The following is a 20616-nucleotide window of genomic DNA, read 5'->3' as shown; positions in this document are numbered from 1 at the left end:
TGAGTGGTGATTGACATACATCTAATTGCTACCTATTTCATATGTCTTATTTAGACATGTTCGCTATCTTTGACTTTTATTATTCGCAGGACGTGTTTACTTAAGAATATGGAGCATTGACTTTGAGAGGGCGTAGTTTGTAAAAGAAAACGATTTGAACTTTTTTTAAAATTTTAAATCCCAATTTAATTGATACCAATGTCTGTAAATTATGGAGCTTAATGTCTGTAGATTGTGAAGCTTAATGTATGTAGATTGTGGAGCTTAATATTAGTCTGTAGATTGTGAAGCTTAATGTATGTAGATTGTGGTGCTTAATTTTTGTAGATTGTGGAGCTTAATGTCTGTAGATTGTGGAGCTTAATGTCTGTAGATTGTGGAGCTAAATGTCTGTAGATTGTGTAGTTTTATGTCTGTAGATTGTGGAGCTTAATGTGTGCATATTGTGGAGCTTAATGCTTGCATGTTATATATTGTTAATTAAAGGTCAGAGTAAATTATGGAGCTTAAATATCTTCATACTACATGTTGTGAAGCTTAGTTTTAGACCTAAAAGTCTGTACCAAGTAGACTTTTGAGATAATGTCTCCATTAGATTGTGGAATAAAATATGCGAAGATTTTAAATTGTGGAGCCATTGTCGCGTTTAATGTCTACGTAACAAATTTGAGCTAAATTTCTGTACATAACAGTCATTGTCGAGTTTAGTGTCTACGTAACAAATTTGAGCTAAATTTCTGTACATAACAGTCATTGTCGAGTTTAGTGTCTACGTAACAAATTTGAGCTAAATTTCTGTACATAACAGTCATTGTCGAGTTTAGTGTCTACGTAACAAATTTGAGCTAAATTTCTGTACATAACAGACATTGTCGAGTTTAGTGTCTACGTAACAAATTTGAGCTAAATTTCTGTATATAACAGTCATTGTCGAGTTTAGTGTCTACGTAACAGATTTGAGCTAAATGTCTGTACATGACAGACATTGTCGAGCTTAATGTCTACGTACAGATTGTGGAGCTAAATGTCTGTAAGGAACAAATTGTGGAGCTTATTGCACCAGGGAGATAGGCACACATGTCTGAAATAAGTAGGTTCTAGAGCTAAATGTCTGAGCTAGGATGACTGTGGACCTGCATTGAGGTGTTATGAAACTAGATGTCTGCTATTTGCGTATAAATATTAGCGTGACAGAAAGTCTAAAGAGCTCTGAGTGCAGTTAGCTGTGCATACACGGCACTGTAGATATATATCGCATTACAGTGTCTTAGTGTGTGTGGTGGGGGGGGGGGGGGGGTGGGGTGGGGTGGGGGTGGGTAGTGTGTGTGTATTGATTTGCTGTTATGATCATTTGAATTAGCTTTTAACTACACATTTATTCCGAGAACAATTATTTTTCAGAATTCTAAATATCACAAATATATACTTTTCCAAGGTAAAAAAAAATGAACTGTTACTGAATGACAGAAAGTTACCGCGTTAAAATGATGCGTGGGTTAAAATTTTTTTACTCATGGTGTGTTGTTGAATGAGTAATATATATCGTGTGGCTATGTGGTTCAGTGGTGTAGCGAGGTCGGGTGTCACCCGGTGTGGCACTTAATGGTGTCACCCCCAAGAGGCGTAGCAACCCTTACCTGGGACAAACTTTCAAATTTTCGATTTGCACCCCCCCCCCCTCAAGTTTTTCTCTATATATTTTGCTATTTTTTGCCTTGGTGTCACCCCTCTAAATGGTGTCACCCGGTGCGGTCCGCACCCCTCGCTACGCCTCTGATGTGGTTGACGGTATAGTGCGGTTGAGGGTGTTGTAGGGATGTGTGGTTGTGAGTTATGTGTGGATGTGTAGTTTAGAGTAGAGTGTGGCTATGTGGTTGACAGTAATATGTGCAGTTTGGCTGTGTGGTTGCTAAAGCTATTTGTGCCGTATGGTTGTGTGGTTGATAGAGCTGTGTGGTTGATATAGCAGTGTGGTTGTGTGGTATGTAGAGTAATTTGTGCCGTATGGCGGCGTGGTTGAGAATGATGTGTGGCTGATAGGTTGTTAAAGAAATCTGTGCCGTGTGGCTGTGTGGTTGATACAGCCGTGTGGCCGTGTGGTAGATACAGCCGTGTGGCGGTGTGGCAGATACACCCGTGTGGCTGTGTGACAGATAGAACTGTGTGGTATGTAGAGCCGTATGGCTGTGGTTGATATAGCCGTGTGGCTGTGTGGTTTTGATAGAGCCCTGTGGTTGTGTGTTAGATACAGCCATGTGGCTGTGTGGTTGACACAGACGTGTGGCTGTGTGGTAGATACAGCCGTGTGGCTGTGTTGTTGATACAGCCGCGTGGCTGTGTGGTAGATAGAGCCGCATAGCTGTGTGGTAGATACAGCCGTGTGGTTGTGTGGTAGATACAGCCGTGTGGCGGTGTGGTAGATACAGCCGTGTGGTTGTGTGGTAGATACAGCCGTGTGGTTGTGTGGTAGATACAGCCGTGTGGTTGTGTGGTAGATACAGCCGTGTGGCGGTGTGGTAGATATAGCCGTGTGGCTGTGTGGTAGATACAGCCGTGTCAGAGGCGTAGCGAGGGGGGGGGGGCGGGGGGGGACATATGTCCCCAGGCGCCGACCTTAGGGGGGGGCGCCAAATTGAAAGTTTGAGGGGGGGGGGTGCAAATGAAAAGTTCGAGGGGGGTGCAAATCGAAAGTTTGAGGGGGGGGTGTGCAAATGAAAAGTTCGAGGGGGGGTGCAAATCGAAAATTTGCTCCCGAGGGGGGCGCCAAATTGAAAGTATGTCCCCGGGCGCCGGGAAGGGTCGCTACGCCTCTGAGCCGTGTGGTAAAGATGTGACATGCGACAAGCTCAGCCTTCGCGTGAATTATGCCTCGCCTACCTGAGCGCCTTCAGTCAACTGGCTAGCTGCTACAGGTAACACGTTCACAGAGCTAGGTCTACATTTTTTATTTACCGGGACTCTCTCAACAGTTCATACATTAAAGACACCACTCCGGAATCAATCGGTAAGTTTTTTAACCCGTTGATCGACTAAATGTAGCCTATTTGTTTTTTTTTTTTTTTTTTTTTTTTTTTTTTTTTTTTTTAAATTTTTTTTTTATATTTTTTTTTTGTTTTTGTTGTTTGTTTTGTTTGTTACATCTGTGTTTTTCGTTTGTATGCGGTGTACAACACAAATAGTATTTTCATAATATTTCAACGTTGACGGGGTCCATTTTCGTTATGAGGGACCATCCGTTTATTGCTGGTTCCTCAGTGCTGGGCCACTAACTCAGTGGCGTAGCCAGGATCGTCTCAAGGAGGGGGGGGGGTTCCAATTTTTACCCGGGGACAAACTTTCGATTTGCACCCCCCCCCTCAAACGTTCGATTTGCACCCCCTCCCCCCTCAAACTTTCGATTTGCACCCCCCACCCCTTTAAACTTTCCATTTGCACCCCCCCTCAAACTTTCGATTTGCACCCGCTCCTCATACTTTATATATATATACCGAGGGGTCTATGGGGGGGGGGGGGGTTATGACCCCCCCCCCTAACCCCCCCTGCCTACGCCACTGCACTAACTCCTCTCACCAGAGGTAATTTAAATATCAGTCTGTATGTATTCTATTCTAGGGAGCTTTTAGCATTAATGGATTTTAGATTGATTACTGTGAAAATCTCAACACATGTTATAAAAGTTAGCACAAACTCGTATTCTTAACCCTAGTCTAAATATCCTAAACTGATATGTTATTGCCGATTAGAAAATAAGAACCATTGTTTTAGGATTACATTACTTGAAAGGGATGGAGGTTTCATCCTAGAATCGTCGCCTAACCCTTACCTAACACTAATCAGGGTCATATAAACCTACATCGGCACACCACTGTGTACGTTCTCAAGGGTCCCCATACTATAAATTTTATTTAATATAGTTATCATTGTAAATCATTTTGATAGTCCTATACTTGGAGGGTAGGGGGTGTTTGTAGCAGCGAGATCAATCTCTACCTCTCCCCCACCCGCCACCCCCTCTGGAAATCCTCAAATGAAACTAGCATCAACTTTTTATCCTGAGCTTGTAATATGCTATCAGACTAGCATTGCTCACACTGTTCCATTAAAAGCTTTTGTTTCCTGCCCCGCTGCGTGCATTGTTTACAGTCTGAGGCTCCAAAGGTTGCGGTCTATTTAATTATTTAATTATAATTAGCATCCACACCATCACCATCTTCGATATTTGAAAAGATGGATTATCATTAGCATGAACGGGCAACTTTTAAAACTTCTTTACTATCTAATTATCTCTTAAGACAGCAGAATATGTCTGTTTTTCCATACCGAGTATGGATTAGGGACCAAGGTAGGGTAAAAATCGCTATGATCGCAAGTAGGGTTGAGTATAAGTTAAAGGCTTGATTTTAGGTTTAGAGTATCAATTCCAGCAAGTGCGATTATGTCGAAATCGTGAGTGTTATAACCTGACCACTATCACTGCAAACATATACACTGACCACACCCCACTACCACTGCAAACACATGCACTGAAGCAGACACGCAACAAACACACACATAAACTGACACAAAATATAAACACACATGTTTTCAGGAGACCGCAAACACATACACACACACATTAGCACACTGAATAGCAGCTAAATCAACCCTAACGAAGTTCGTCAGCACTTTTGAGCGTTTGTTTACACCGGCTTGTCAAGTAGCACACCTAAGTTAAGGGGGTGGGGCTAAGAAAGAGTGTATTGGGACAGTGTCACGGATGGGTAATTAAGTAATGACAACACAAAAACACGTGTCGTCCATTAAGCAACGTCCGGTCATTTCATTAGTCCTTGCGTATTCGTCTAGAAGACAGTGGTGGGGAGGGGAGAGAAAAGGCTGCTACGCTTTAAACGCCAACTTTCTAATTAGTTAAACTGGTAATACTACTTGTCAAATCTAACCTACCTAGCAATTGTTTAATTGTTTTGATGCATTTTTATATCTCTGAAACGAGTAAATAATTAGCTCATTTTATGCAAAGTGACTTAGTCGTTTTGATCACGTATTTTAAAGACTCCTTTGTCAAATTCCAAATGTATACAAAGACCTGATCAATTGTTCATGTTTTGATGACGTTTTTCTTGTAAATAATTCATTAGTTGTATTTTCGTTATGTAGATAGGCGTGGTCGAATCAGTCACACGTCACCTTGTATACATTACAGAGTGATGTTCTGATGCTTCATTGATAAAAGAAATGAATGGTGTTCGTCTTTAGCCTGGAGGGTTTGTGTCTAATGTAATGGGTTTATTTTGTCGCCAGTGAAGGAGGAGATAGGGGTAGTGTTAAGACATGTGTATACAACATAGGCGTGACACCATTGGATTAACCTATATGCACGACACACTTGGTACATACACAACATACTTAATACATACACAACACACTCAATACATAAACAACATATCTAATACATATACAGCACAAATAATGTATACACAGCATATTTGACACAACAAATGTAACACAACACATATAAATTAAGATACATATTATACGACATGATTGACCCATACACAATATACTATATATATATCTATATAACACACTTAATACATATTTTAACACACTTATCACATATACGACATGATTAACATACACAAAACATACTTAACACATTTACAACACACTTAAGACATACACAACACATTTAACTAATATACGACATAATTTATACATTAAAAACATACTTCACGCATACATAAGGCACTTAATACACAAACTACACACTTAAGAAATATTCGATATAATTAACAGATGCACAACATACTTAACACATACACAATACACTGAATGCATACACAAAAAACATAAACATACACCCGCATCAGAAAAACAATGTTTTAAAGGAATTCTAGCTCCTGACAGAAACTCATTGCAAAAACACCAACAGTTTTATTTCCTGGCTTCAATGTTAACAAGTGTCCAACATTCAGCAAATGATTTAGGCCTACAACCATTGCTATCTTTGATGATGATGTTATTTTAACTGACCACTACATGACCAGATGAGTTGTCTAACCTGACCTTGACAATGGACACTTGTACCAAATGGCAGTGTCATGCTACTTGTAGTTATTTAAGAACGATTTCATTTCAGCCCAAACCCTAAACTCTAATTGTACAGCTAGTCTTAAATTATAAATTTATTATAAATTTATTTCTATTGTACCAATTTTAGACTAGGAGGGAGGGGGGGGGTGGTTGTTCAAGAATAAATATTGACCTAGAGTTATAGTCTTTATAAAGTGGAGATATTACAATTCCTATAATAGACTATGATGGGTATTGCAACATAATTAACATAGTATTACTGGATTTAAAAAAAAAATTATTATACACACATATTTTACATAGTATTACTGGAATAATCTGTTTTTCTAGTAACTATAGTAGACTAGAGCTGCTATGCCCCCTATAAATAAATGCCCAGCAAACTTACTTTAAGATAGGATAAATTTTGTCCGGCTGAGTACATCAAAAGAAGGGTTTGTTTGTTTTAAAATTGGGTCAAGGTTTTCTACCATCATCTACTTCGAGGCTCAGGTCATTTATTTCCCCCCTATGTCACCCCATCATGCCTTTACACGATCATCTTTTTTTTCTTCTTTACTAAGCTTAGTGGCACACCTAACTCATACATCTTGGTATTTCTTACCTCCCTTGAATCTAAACCCACATTCTAATGTAAAAGTGATGCACCCTTACAAGTCTATATTTTATAATTGGATTAGTTTGGCCCCGTCTTGAATTTGCCAAAGTTAAACGTAATAGTATATCCAAGACGGTCCTGTTGAATGTTAAGTAAATATTCTGTTAAAATACCTGCGGCCCCTGGTCGAGTAGCCGGCCTTGTTTACGCGACAACTCTGCGCGCTTATTCACGCGTTCTAAAAATAGACATCTGAACTTTTGAATAAAATTTGTAAAAGTTGAAACTGAATCGTATAGGAGCTGAACTGAAGCTCAATGGTTCCATGACAGTGAATCGTATCTGCTCTTTTATTTTAAGGTTCTCTGACTTGTTCTCAGCGTTAGGTAAATAGGGCAAAATCTAATCCAGTGTTTCTTTCAGGCATTATCTGGGGGGGGGGGGGGCGCACTTAAATTTCCGGTGCTAACACTGGTTGAAATATATATTTTGGAATATAAAGTCTATTGTATCGGAGGGAGGGGGGTTGTGCTTATGAGATCAAGCTAGCGTAACACAAGTTTTATAATGCCATCAAATACGATGTGAATTAATGTAGATTTACATCCTTACGTGTCTATGGGGAGGGGAGCGGCTTGGGCGTTTGTGACAATGTGTGACATGACGGGGAAGGGGGTGTGTTAAATAGTGTAGGGACACATTTTTGCATTGTAAGGTTTGAAACATAATTTTAGGATTTTATTCAATTTTTTTTTTAAAGATATTTTTGTTTTGTAAATTGTTGTAGAAATTGATCCATACTCTCAATATTGACAAAGATCAGTTCATATATTGTGAAGAACGCGATGTTTTAAAACAGAAATTGAAAGTGTTCGAGTGAGGTACAGCATTAATTTTTTTTTTTTAGTGGGTCAGAATTTTTGTGACGATGTGTGACAATGGGAAAGAAAGGGGGGGGGGGAGATAAAATAGTTAAAGCGTAACGTCCTTTGTGGACGCCTACTAAAATAAAATATTTCAGATTGACTATTATCTCCCCTTGCTTATTTTTTTAAATGTATAAATTTAGTTTTTTAGTTTTTTTTTTACTTTCTCGTAGATAGAGTATAGAGAAAGTATTGTAATCGTGCACAAAAATCACTTGAAATTTTGACAGTTTTGACCGTATTACACTTCAGTCCTTCATCACATCCGAAGTATAGAGGACTTATTTTAATCGGGCAAAAATTATCAATCCAGATTTCTCAAAATTAAGAGGTTTTATGCGTAATCCAATCTGAAAAGCTGGGCTTTGCAATTCTGTCCGTATGTCTGTGTGTCTGTCTGTGTGTCTGTGTGTATGTAAACACGATAACTTGAGTACCGTTACAGCTAGGTTGATGAAATGTTATATATAAGTATTTTATTAAAATCGTTGATCCGTATCAACTTTTGAACGATTTCCGATAACCGGAAGTGGTACTTTTTCTACTTTGAATTTTTCAAAAGCCTATAACTTGAGTACTATTTCAGATAGAAAAATGAAATTTTACATGTAAGTAAATGATCTGATTCTCTACCTTCTTTCACATTTTGAGTAATTTCCGTTGACCGGAAGTACCAATTTACGCTATTTCCGATTTTTCAAAAAACGCACGCAAATTTATAAAGTACTAATAATATTGCGCACTATTATGCACATGTTTTTTTTTTTTTGGCGTTCGCTTGGTGCGCAATTGTTTTTTCTACTAGATTTTATTCTATTTTTAAAAGTTTAAGTAAATAAAAATCATGTCTATATTCCGAGTTGCCATCCCACGTAGTGTTATATTAGAATATTCGAGAAAGCTCAGAGGAGATCACTCCCGGTTTATTAATGCGACATCTATGATTAATGTCATGCGATATAGCAAGAAACCCAATACCAACAGTTTTTAAACTCTCGTTTGTGAAGAGCTTGCCGCCAAGTTAACTGTAGGCCTATACATTCGTCAGGTCACGTGGTCTTGTACGGTGAAGTGTTGATTCGCGGCTCCGTGTAAATACGGAGGTACGTTTGGCCAAAACGTGCTTTACATAACAACATTAGGGTGACCTTTGACCTTACACCATTTGTAAAGGTGGCCTTGGAAGGAGAAAGTTGAACTTGGTGGTAAACACAGTTCATGATGTTATTTTGTGAGGTTGTAGGTTGGCTTTTAGTAATCGATATGTGATAGATTGGCAGTAGTTATTTGCGTATTCTGTGAGGCTGTGTAAATTCCATTTAACTGATCAATACAATAAACATGCAGCAGTTCTTTGGAATGCTTCTTTCTACCAAGTGTGTGACAAAGGGTCCCCCCCCCCCCCAAAAAAAAAACAACAAATAAATAAATAATTAAGGGTGGTTTGGGTTGTTTGTAAATATATTAGGTCTCGCCCATATCTAATTCACGTTATTTCAGCGAATGAATCCACCCCCCCCCCCCTTATCGAAACGTGTTATCACATATGCTAACCTACTATTAAAATCACCATATAAATATAATTTTATTTTTCCTCCCACTCGTTACTGAATTTATTTTCCATTTCGTTTTACAAAAGAAGCCAAAATTATAACCGTTACGCATGGCTGATTATAAAACGCATTGCAAAACATGTTATGAAAATAGCTGCTAATAGCTTTTTGGAGGTCGTTGAAACTTTCCACTTGATTGCGTTTATTGTCATCCATTTTTTAAATAGATTGTCGATTTAAAAATTAATGAGATGGTTATTTGATCAAGACATGGTGTGTTGACATTACATAACTGGTGCATGTTATGTATTGATGTTGTACACACTGATTGATGTTGTATCACAATGATTGATGTTGTATCACGTTGATAGATGTTGTACACACTGATTGATGTTGTACACACTGATTGATGTTGTACACACTGATTGATGCTGTATCACACTGATATATGTTGTATCTTATTGATAGATGTTGTATCACATTGATAGATAGTGTATCACATTGATAGATGGTGTATCACATTGATAGATGGTGTATCACATTGATAGATGGTGTATCACATTGATAGATGTTGTATCACATTGATGTTGTAACACACTTGTTGTGGACCGGACTACGATGTTGCCGTCCGGTTGCTTAGTTGCCGGCCGAATACGTTGCTGACACTGGCACGGGTACTATGTATCGCATAGATTGATGTTGTATCACACAGTCGATAGAGATGTTGTACACAGTGATTGATGTTGTACACACTGATGTTGTATCACACTGCTGGTATATATGTCGTATAAAAACAGATTCTGTATCACATTGCCGTTAAGATGTTATATTACAGTGATAGATGTTGTAACAAACAGGTAGATGTTGTATCACACTACTGGTGTAGATGTATTACACTACTGGTGTAGATGTATTACACTACTGGTGTAGATGTATTACACTACTGGTGTAGATATTGTATTACACTACTGGAGTAGATGTATTACACTTCTGGTGTAGATGTATTACACTACTGGTGTAGATGTATCACACTACTGGTGTAGATGTTGTATCACACTACTGGTGTAGATGTATACACTACTGGTGTAGATGTATTACACTACTGGTGTAGATGTTGTATCACACTACTGGTGTAGATGTTGTATCACACTACTGGTGTAGATGTTGTATCACACTACTGGTGTAGATGTATACACTACTGGTGTAGATGTTGTATTACACTACTGGTGTAGATGTTGTATTACACTACTGGTGTAGATGTATTACACTACTGGTGTAGATGTATTACACTACTGGTGTAGATGTATTACACTACTGGTGTAGATGTTGTATCACACTACTGGTGTAGATGTTGTATCACACTACTGGTGTAGATGTATCACACTACTGGTGTAGATGTTGTATCACACAACTGGTGTAGATGTTGTATCACACTACTGGTGTAGATGTTGTATCACACTACTGGTGTAGATGTATCACACTACTGGTGTAGATGTTGTATCACACTACTGGTGTAGATGTTGTATCACACTACTGGTGTAGATGTTGTATCACACTACTGGTGTAGATGTATCACACTACTGGTGTAGATGTATACACTACTGGTGTAGATGCTGTATCACACTACTGGTGTAGATGTATACACTACTGGTGTAGATGTTGTATTACACTACTGGTGTAGATGTATTACACTACTGGTGTAGATGTATCACACCACTGGTGTAGATGTTGTATCACACTGCCTTTTAAATGTTGTTTTACAGTGCCTGTATATTTATACTGACCAAACTCATTCAAAATGTTAAGATACAGTCTCTCAGTCTTATGCTGCCACATATACATTCTGTGTCTCACACTCCCTCACATAGCTTCAATTCTATCACCTTATGCATTAATCTAGCGACCACAACCCACCTGACCAACGTGTATCAATGTGTAGATTCAGACAGAGCCTCGTTTTTTCTGTATGTTGTTTATATCCTCCCAATACAGCACCATTTCTATAGGTAGCGCGAGGCTAGCCAAACTCAACTTGAATAGATCTATTTTTAATTCAGCTGAATTGGGTTGCATTCAATATTCGAGGCTAAATCTTAACACACTTCGTTGTAAAGTTAAGTGCGAAGTACTTAGAAAGTTATAATGTAGTAGATTTCATGAACATTCGAACTAAATTAACTTAATAGTTTGTTTTGTGTAGAGTTCTATGTCCGCCCGAGGGTTGATTAAGGACTATCAAAACTAAATGGCAGGACGGGAAGGTCACAGATGTAAACAATAAGTGCTACTAAAAATAACGTCACCCTATATGCCACGTGACCCGTGACGTCTTTGCCGAGCTAGGATTTCAGCTCTAGGATCTTTAACAGAAATAGATATAGTCTGTAAGTCTGTCTCGGTAGGATCACCAGAGATATAGATTTTGTCTGTCTTCGTCTGATGTGTTTTGTACTTTAAGACTAGCCGCCCTGTGGATTAAGAACACATTCCACCAGGTTTGTTTCTAGTTTGGATTTTATAAACTGTGAATTACTGAACTACACTTTATAAACTAAATGTTAAAAACAGGTGGTGATAATATATATATATATATATATATATATATATATATATATATATATATATATATATATATAGATATATATATATCATTGACTTTTAATGCACTCGATTTAAATTTTCCCGTGGACATTTATTAATGCATTTAAAATACTAAATAGGTTATTTGGATTATTAGTAAAACCTATTTGATTTGTTGAAATAGCATCTGTTTTACCCTCTGAAATATATCCTACGGACAAAAGAAAAAATTATTCAAAAGTATATAATTTGGTGCACAATTTGGAGGACATCTTAAAGACATTTGACTCAGATCGCTAAATAGTTAATTTATACATTACATATACAACCTGACGTAAAATATATTACTTGGACATTTTTGTCTAGCTTAACTTGAGATATATATATATATATATATATATATATATATATATATATATATATATATATATATATATATATATATATATATGTATATATATATATATATATATATATACTATTTGAGATCAAACATTTTCATTATAACCCAATTAATTATCTTATACGCCACGTCACGTGTGGACTTTAGATTTATGTTAATTTATTTTAGCTTGGTTAGCTCATATCGAACGATTCGTTTAGAAAATTTCGTTTAGAGATATTAAATTCATGCAACACATCGGATATTTTGTTTAAAAGACTGCTGTCCTTTATGTAAAACTTTCATTATGTTGTGTGGTTGAGTGTGGTGAATTTTTTGAATAATATATAATGTATAGAAAGCGTCTATTATGTACATATTTCAGAGGATGAGTCTAGACATGCGGAACGTATGGCTGCTTGCAGCCATAATGGCTGCAGTCTACGCCCAAAAGTGAGTACTCTAAAAATATTTGTATGTGCTCTAGCACTGTAAATAAGTTTGTTTCTATCATTGTTAATATAACAAAATATATGAAAGCAACACTTTAAAAAAATTACTAGGGCATATGCCGTAAAAATATTTACTTCGAATGGGATGTTTTTCATCTTTTATATTAGTTTAGCTAAAAGAAGATTTGTGAAAGGGATTTGTAAAATTACTTTTTATCTTTTTTTTTCGGGCTTAAGAAAATATACTAACCCTATCTTTAGGAGTTAAGGAAGCGTTGTCTTCGGTACCAGAAATATAATAGGAAAAAAAGATAAATGTAATCGATTAGAACCATTTTATACTAGTGGGCTTTCTATGTTTTGATTAAATTTCAATCACCATCAGTTTCAATAATCGAATTCATCCTATAGTTTTGAAAAGGTGACACCAATCACAGAGGGGATGGTGTCCACAACACCGGAACCACCGAAGAACGCCACCTACTGGATCACCCTGCCCAGCAGGATTAGACCCGGCCAGCCTATTAAAATGACCTGCAGTGTCCTGATTGGCACTGACCCGGTCACGGTGACCCTCAGCTTAACGAATTACGACGGGACCAAAACACTGCTGTTGAGTACCCCAACGGCCGTGTACCCCGGGGGTGAGTATGTTGTTGCATGTGCTCTAAGCTTGAGGTCGTGTGAGTAAATTTCAATTCCAATACGTTCGTTTAAAAATGCACACATCTTAAAAAGTACATCAATGCACAAATCATAGAAATAAAAACCTAACACACTTCACAGAAGGAACTTCAGTAATCAAACCTTGAAAAAAACCGCAATGCACACATATTAGAACAACTCAGTTTCAAAATAAACGACAACAGAAGTTTTCAAGCTAATATCAATAAATATTTTTGAAGCTTGGTAAAATAAGTTGGGAGTCCTGTTGCTACCAGTACCCGACTTTCAACAAATTCCCATCTTATCAAATCGCTCGTGACTTTTAAAACAAACAAAAAATTAAATATCTCCTTTCCAATAATTTTGGTTAAAGTAACATGTGTTTAAATAACTGTTACATTTCATGTTTTATTTTATTTTTTAAAATTATTTTTTAATTTATGAAATGCCAATAGACAAATATTTTAAACTGGTATTATAACGAAATTGATCTAGATAGTTGACCATTAAAAAATAAAATAAAAACCAAATGGTCTTTCGTTTAACGTGAATACAATTTATGTTTCAGTTGTAAAGGAGATTTCAGTAGATGTAAGTACAAGGCTTTGATTTTTAACCCTTGAAAACGTGAAACCGCTTATTCTTAAGTAAAGAAAAATATATTTATAATTTAAGTAGTACTTCACATTCAGAGAACAAAAAATTCCATATTCGAACTACTGGTTTTCTGTGTCCGGTTCAATATCCCAAACAGGGATAGACTGGCCCGCCGGTCTACAAGGAAGCAATCTCGGTGTGCCCCCCCCCCCCCCCCCCCCCAAGAACGGTGCTGTAATAGTCCCAATAGAGTTTTGAATTTTTTTTAAATGTTGGTATTTTACTATTTCCCCATGCCAACTCGCAAAGTTTAGGCATTGAAAGAGAGAGAAACGCTCATTAAAAATTTCAATCTTTAAAAATGTCCCGGGCCTTGAACACAGCCAGACCACCCCTGGGCCTAGGTAAAACAAAAGAACAGATGGGAAGCGATTTTAAACACTTTTCAAACTTTTTTTTAAATTTTGTTTTAAGAAAATAAATATTTTGTTTTTGTCCTAGGTCCCTTACAACCTGCCAAAACCCAGCGAGGAAAACGAATGGTTAAATCAGTACAAAGTGATAGTGACAGGGGAAGGTAATGCCGTCAACTTCAAGAGCGAGAATTATCTCAACTTGGAACAGAAAGCTTTTTCAATTTTCATACAGACAGACAAAGCAATGTACAAGCCGGGGCAAACAGGTGGGTTATGGTGCTTCGGTTTTTTTACAATGTGTTGTGGTATTTAGAAATGGCGTCTTGAGTGGGGGTGCGGGGGTACGACAGCCCCTCCCTGTTAATGGAAAAATTAGCAGTTTATACTATGGGGCAAGATGTTAAAAGTCGTTGAAAATCGTGTCACAAGCAGAATTCAGGGTACCACTCACTCCTTCTAAAATAATGTTTCTTTTAATTCCTTATGCATTGAATAACATATCCCTAGGTGTTTTAAAACTACATCAAGATACATTTAAAACTTGTTTTAATAAACGTATTGGTTATTGCTCTACATTTTCGCACAAATTAAAACGACTTTTTTTTAATGGTTAGGAATTTAGGATAACAGCTTATTTAAGATCGATCTTGTTTTCAGTCAGTTTTAGAATCCTCGCCGTGACGCCAGATTTAAAAGTTATCAGGAACGAGACTAAGGACGTCATCATCAAGGTATGTGCTGATTCCACTTTGAAATACCTGTTATTTATTTGTTTAAATTCACTTTAAAATACATTTTATTAATTTAACTATACTTTAAAATACATGTTATTTATTTCTTTAACTTCACTTTAAAACACCTGCTATTTATTTGTTTAACTTCACACTTTAAAACACCTGTTGTTTATTTGTTTAATTTCACTTTAAAACACCTGCTTTTTATTTGTTTAACTTCCCTTTAAAATACATGTTATTTATTTGTTTACATATGCATGAGTCAACCTTTAGATCGTACTCAATTCCTTTAGCACTACAATTCTAATCTGAAGAGGATTTATTTCTCTAAATAACTTTTTTTAAACATACTTATTTTTACTTTCTCGTATAGAGAAAGTGTTGTAATCGTTAAAAATTTTTTAGTGTGCAAATCTCGACGTTTTAGACCTCCCTGAGTCGAAAAAAACATAGTTTTGCAATCTTGTCCGTATGTCTGTGTGTGTGTGTGTGTGTGTGTGTTTGTGTGTGTGTGTGTCTTTGAACAGGATAACTTAGTACCGTTACAGTTAGGTTATATCAAATTTGTAGATCTGTATCAACTTTTCAGCGACTTCCATTAACCGGAAGCAGTAGCGTAGCGAGGGGGGGGGGGGGGGGGGGTGGGGGGGGCGGGGGGACATATGTCCCTGGGCGCCGACCTTAGTGGGCGCCAAAATGGGTTGGAAAAATAAATTGAAAGGTTGAGGGGGGTGCAAATCGAATGTTTGATCGAAAGTTTGAGGGGGGGGGGGGAGTGCAAATCGAAATCTTGAAAGGAGGGGGGGTGCAAATCGAAAAGTTTGTCCCCGGGCGCCGGGAAGGGTCGCTACGCCTCTGACCGGAAGTGGAACTTTTTCTACTTTCAATTTTTCAAAAGCCTATTACTTTAGTACTATTTCAGATAGAGAAATGATTTTAAAAAATAAAATGGATTTAAAATATTGTTTATATCCCGAGTAGCTATGCCCCGTAGTATTATAAAAAAAAATATTCGAGAAAGTTTAGGGGAAATCACTCCCGGTTTGTTTTCTTAATCATCCACAATTTCGTCTCTTTTCTCTTAAAGACCACACCCAACAAAATAGCGTTGACATGGCTATTACAATCGAACTCTAATCTAATTTATTTTTGGTCACGTGACCTCTCTCTATCATTGCAACATTGCAACGCGATTTATTTGAAAGAGCAAGAATACATCCGCAATTTATGTTATTGTAATTTAACATTGAATAAACCACTTAACTTACTTTTATTCCCCATTGTCTGCTATATATGTCGGTACTAAGCTAATTCTCTCAAAGTTATCATCTTTCTTTGTGGAATCCTCTTCTTTTTTCCTCGTTCCTAAATGTAATGATGGACGGTGTTTCCTCCAACACAATCAAGCATTAGGCCTACATATTTTTAACACGGTACAACATTTTGTCTTTCAAGGATGCCAAAGGGAACAGGATCAGGCAATGGTTAAATTTGGTTGACTCCTCGGCTGGCGGCGTTGATCAGTTGTCGCTAAAACTAGCAGACATCACCCCGACGGGAGACTGGGAGATAAGCGTCACCATGAAGGTACGTATAAGGGGAGGGAATTTATAAATGTCATAATGAAAGTACGTTTCAGGGGAGAGAATTTATAAATGTCATAATGAAAGTACGTGTCAGGGGAGGTAATTTATAAGATAAATGTCACAATGAAGGTACGTATCAGTGGAGGAAATTTATAAATGTCATAATGAAGGTACGTATCAGGGGAGGGAATTTATAAATGTCATAATGAAGGTTTGCATCAGGGGAGGGAATTTCATAGGATAAATGTCAGAATAAAGGTACGTATCAGGGGAGGGAATTTATAGGATAAATGTTACAGTGATGGTAATATAAAGGGAGAGAATTTATAAGATAAATGTTACAAAGAAGGTTCGTATCAAGGGAGAGAATTTATAGGATAAATGTCACAATGAAGGTACGTATCAGGGGAGGGAATTTATAAATGTCACAATGAAGGTACGTATCGTGGGAGGGAATTTCTTAGGATAAGCCTCACTATGAAGGTACGTATAAGGGGAGGGAATTTATAAATGACATAATGAGGGTTCGTATCGGGGGAGTGAATTCACAGGAGATGGTCTTGAGGGATTATAACATTTGCATAATGAAATAATTTAAAAAATTGCCAGTGATTTTGATTTTAATCATCTTGTTAAAGTATATGTAATATAGTCGCTTGTCAAATTTGACATTTACCTTTTTTACAACCAGGGTATTGAGGAGAAGAAAACATTTACGGTAGATAATTATGGTAAGTTGTTAGAATATATCGTAATTTACGTAAGATAATTACGTTTTTAAGGCTATTTATGCTTCTAATAACATGGGATATTACTAAACTGTTTTGAAGACTACATGAGGACAATTTTGTTATGGCTATAAAAACATTTTTGGAGCCCTTGAAAGACAGGTGTAGCCGTACAGAATTAGATGCACAAAATCGTGCGTGCTATTTTTTTATGTAATAAACTGTCATATTAAAACGTATTAAACTCTGATGTGTATGCTGATATTTTTCTAGTTCTACCGACATACGAAGTTCAAATCCAAACCAAATCTTTTGGTGTGACCTATGACCCAACCCTGCCCATCACTATCAAGGCCACGTATGTATTTTATCCCATAATTTACATTTTCTTCCGTTCTACTTCTAGCGCACGAGCCTAAAAAATAGATATCTTTATTTCTATGTTTTAAAACTATTCATTATATTTTCCCTTTCGTGCCCAAGACACACGGGGCAGATGAAGTAGAGCTCATCTGTTTCACTGACCTTGGCGTATGAGGGATAGTGTCGTCAGCACAATGCCGAGCCGCCTTAACATGAGTCAGGTCCCAATCAGGGCTGGGTGAACTCAAGGACGTTCTACAAACTCGAGCTAGGGATCTGAACTCGAGACTTTCGGGTTTAGTTGTAAACTCTATTCTATATTTTAAGAGATACCCTACTGTGTTAACTTCTGTCTCCCAGCTACACGTTTAAAACGCCCACGATGTTTATATTTTAAGAGATACCCTACTGTGTTAACGTGTCTCCCAGCTTCACGTTTAGAACGCCCACGGTGTTTATATTTTAAGAGATACCCTACTGTGTTAACTTCTGTCTCCTAGCTACACGTTTAGAACGCCCACGATGTTTATATTTTAAGAGATACCCTACTGTGTTAACGTGTCTCCCAGCTACACGTTTAGAACGCCCACTATGTTTATATTTTAAGAGATACCCTACTGTGTTAACTTCTGTATCCCAGCTACACGTTTAGAACGCCCACGATGTTTATATTTTAAGATTTAAGAGATACTCTACTGTGTTAACTTCTGTCTCCCAGCTACACGTTTGGCCAGCCAGTCACACAGGCAGCTGTGTTGGTTACCATAGCAGCCAGCTATGTTTACGAACCTCTCACGCCGGCCATCAACCTGACAGGCAAGGTAAGTTTACACTGTGCAGGTGACTTGTATATTTATTAACACAGGTTTATTGTAGACATAGAGGTCATCCATAAATGACGTCACGCTTTTTTTTGACGATTTTTACCCCCCCCCCCCCCCCCTCCCCTTCGTCGCACGTCGTCACAAACAGCCAGACCTCCCCCCCACCCCTAAAATGACGTCACACCTCAACCTACAACCCCCCCTCAAAATTGCAGTTGAATTTTTTTAAAACATCGATATTTTTCCAAAATCTTGTCTAAATTATTACAATTTATTAAAACAGTTATCTAAAACGCGAAATAACGTCTAAAATTCGTTTTCTAACATTGCTTTTTTATAATGTAAAAATGTGACCTATCAACATCTGAACCCCCCCCCCCCCTCCCACTCATCACACATCGTCACAAAATTACGGACCCCCCCCCCCCCTCCCCCCTACGAGCGTGACGTCATTTTTGGATTACCCTATACAGGTTATGTATCACAGGTGTTTTCGTCCTGTGTGTGGAGAGATAAGATTATTTGGTAATCTGTCGTTTTAGATAGATCTATGTAAAATCGCCCACGACTAGAATCTAGTAATATGAAAAACAGGTGACTCCTTAAATTTTAATAATTATTTCACATTTTGATGAGGATTTATGTTTTGAAAAATACAAAAATGTGTCCTTGTTTCATTTATGTACCTGATTTTAAAAGTTTTTAAACAATTGAATTAAAATTTTTCACTAATAAATGAAGACTAACGATGTTTTCATCAGATGCAACCATGCTCATTTACTATAGATCTAGTAGCCATCTTGCGTTTTATTTTGTTAAACTTATAGCGGGAGATTCAGGGAAAGCCACTCTGTTTTACAATTGGCTGTTGTTTATTTAGCAAATCTTGATCGCAAAAACTTTAAAGTTAATTTCTGGCCTATATTGATATAGAATCTATTTAGCCATTGATTTTGGTTTATTATTCAGTTATCTATAAACTATAATATTTGACACAAATATTTCACAATATACTTCTGTTAAAGCCTTGACAATGAGGTAACTTTTTCGTACATTACAAGCAGCGGCCGATTTTACGGACTTAAAGCAAATTACCAACTTTTTAATTATCTGCATCATGCTGTAAATATTGCATTTGAAACATTGGATAACTCTATAATAATACTGCAGAAATGACCCTAGAATTACAGCCCTTTTTATTCTCATTTTCCTCATTTTCTTTTATAATAAATGTTAGCTTCTACACATTTCTCTATTTATTTTTTGAATAGTGAAGTTTGCTGATTATTTTTCACTTTTTATTTTTTTTATTGATACACAAACGTGTCTACAACTATTTGTGCTAAAGGAGAGTTCCTTCCCTTTTGTCACACTGAAGTTTCTCCCCTTATTTTTCCCGTAAACTTATGAAATTATTGAAATATCAAATTGTCTCACATGTTGTAAGAGTAAAGCACAGGATACAAATTATCTGAACACTTGAGTGGGCTATCATTCTTAAATTTCTATAAAAAATAACTTATTATATCTCACATTAAGGAAATTACATTTTTTACTGTATGTATCGTTATTTTTAAGCCAAGCTGTTATTTATAGTACATTTAATCTTTAAGTTAATGTAATATCCTATATAAATGATATAACATTACAACCTAGTTAGCTAACATTGGTCCACAGACCATTTTCTCCTGAGCAAAATTTGTAACAATTGATGATTTGGACTAATATAATTACTATTCACTTTGTTTATTAATTTTTTTTAGATTTTACCTACTACTATATGTTTATTTTACATTTCATGCAATTACATTACATTCATCTTTCAAATAATCACTTCAACATTAACATGAGTTGATTAATGTTTTCATCTTAAATATATCCTTCATCCATAACATCACTACATGCTATAAACTTGTTTTTTTTTTAATTTTTCATTTAATATTCTGCTAGTATGTCATAATATAACTTATATATAGGCCTAGATATGTATATATATATATATATATATATATATATATATATATATATATATATATATATATATATATATATATATATATATATATATATATATATATATATATATATATATATATATATACATATATAATATGTATA

General features: G+C 36.6%; 1 protein-coding gene across 4 annotated transcripts in view; it reads left to right on the top strand.

The window, feature by feature from the left end:
• Positions 1-2896: 2896 nt before the first annotated feature.
• LOC131946420 (CD109 antigen) overlaps positions 2897-20616 on the top strand; it is a 45150-nt gene continuing 27430 nt past the window's right edge. The window contains exons 1-10 of one of the 4 annotated variants that reach the window (XM_059307169.1): positions 2897-3004; positions 12518-12585; positions 12996-13228; positions 13819-13841; positions 14349-14529; positions 14921-14994; positions 16453-16584; positions 17275-17314; positions 17585-17669; positions 18393-18495. In XM_059307169.1, coding sequence (XP_059163152.1) covers positions 12521-12585; positions 12996-13228; positions 13819-13841; positions 14349-14529; positions 14921-14994; positions 16453-16584; positions 17275-17314; positions 17585-17669; positions 18393-18495 — 936 coding nt within the window. In that variant the 5' untranslated portion in view covers positions 2897-3004; positions 12518-12520. Of the gene's footprint in view, positions 3005-11519; positions 11666-12517; positions 12586-12995; positions 13229-13818; positions 13842-14348; positions 14530-14920; positions 14995-16452; positions 16585-17274; positions 17315-17584; positions 17670-18392; positions 18496-20616 lie in introns of those variants that run through there. The other 3 variants (XM_059307171.1, XM_059307170.1, XM_059307168.1) reach the window with 3 other exon arrangements.

Source organism: Physella acuta, unplaced genomic scaffold (assembly GCF_028476545.2).
Source record: "Physella acuta isolate Inbredline_101_S28 unplaced genomic scaffold, ASM2847654v3 ptg000560l, whole genome shotgun sequence".
Taxonomy (NCBI): Eukaryota; Metazoa; Mollusca; class Gastropoda; family Physidae; genus Physella; species Physella acuta.
This window is presented reverse-complemented; position numbering and strand designations above follow the sequence as displayed.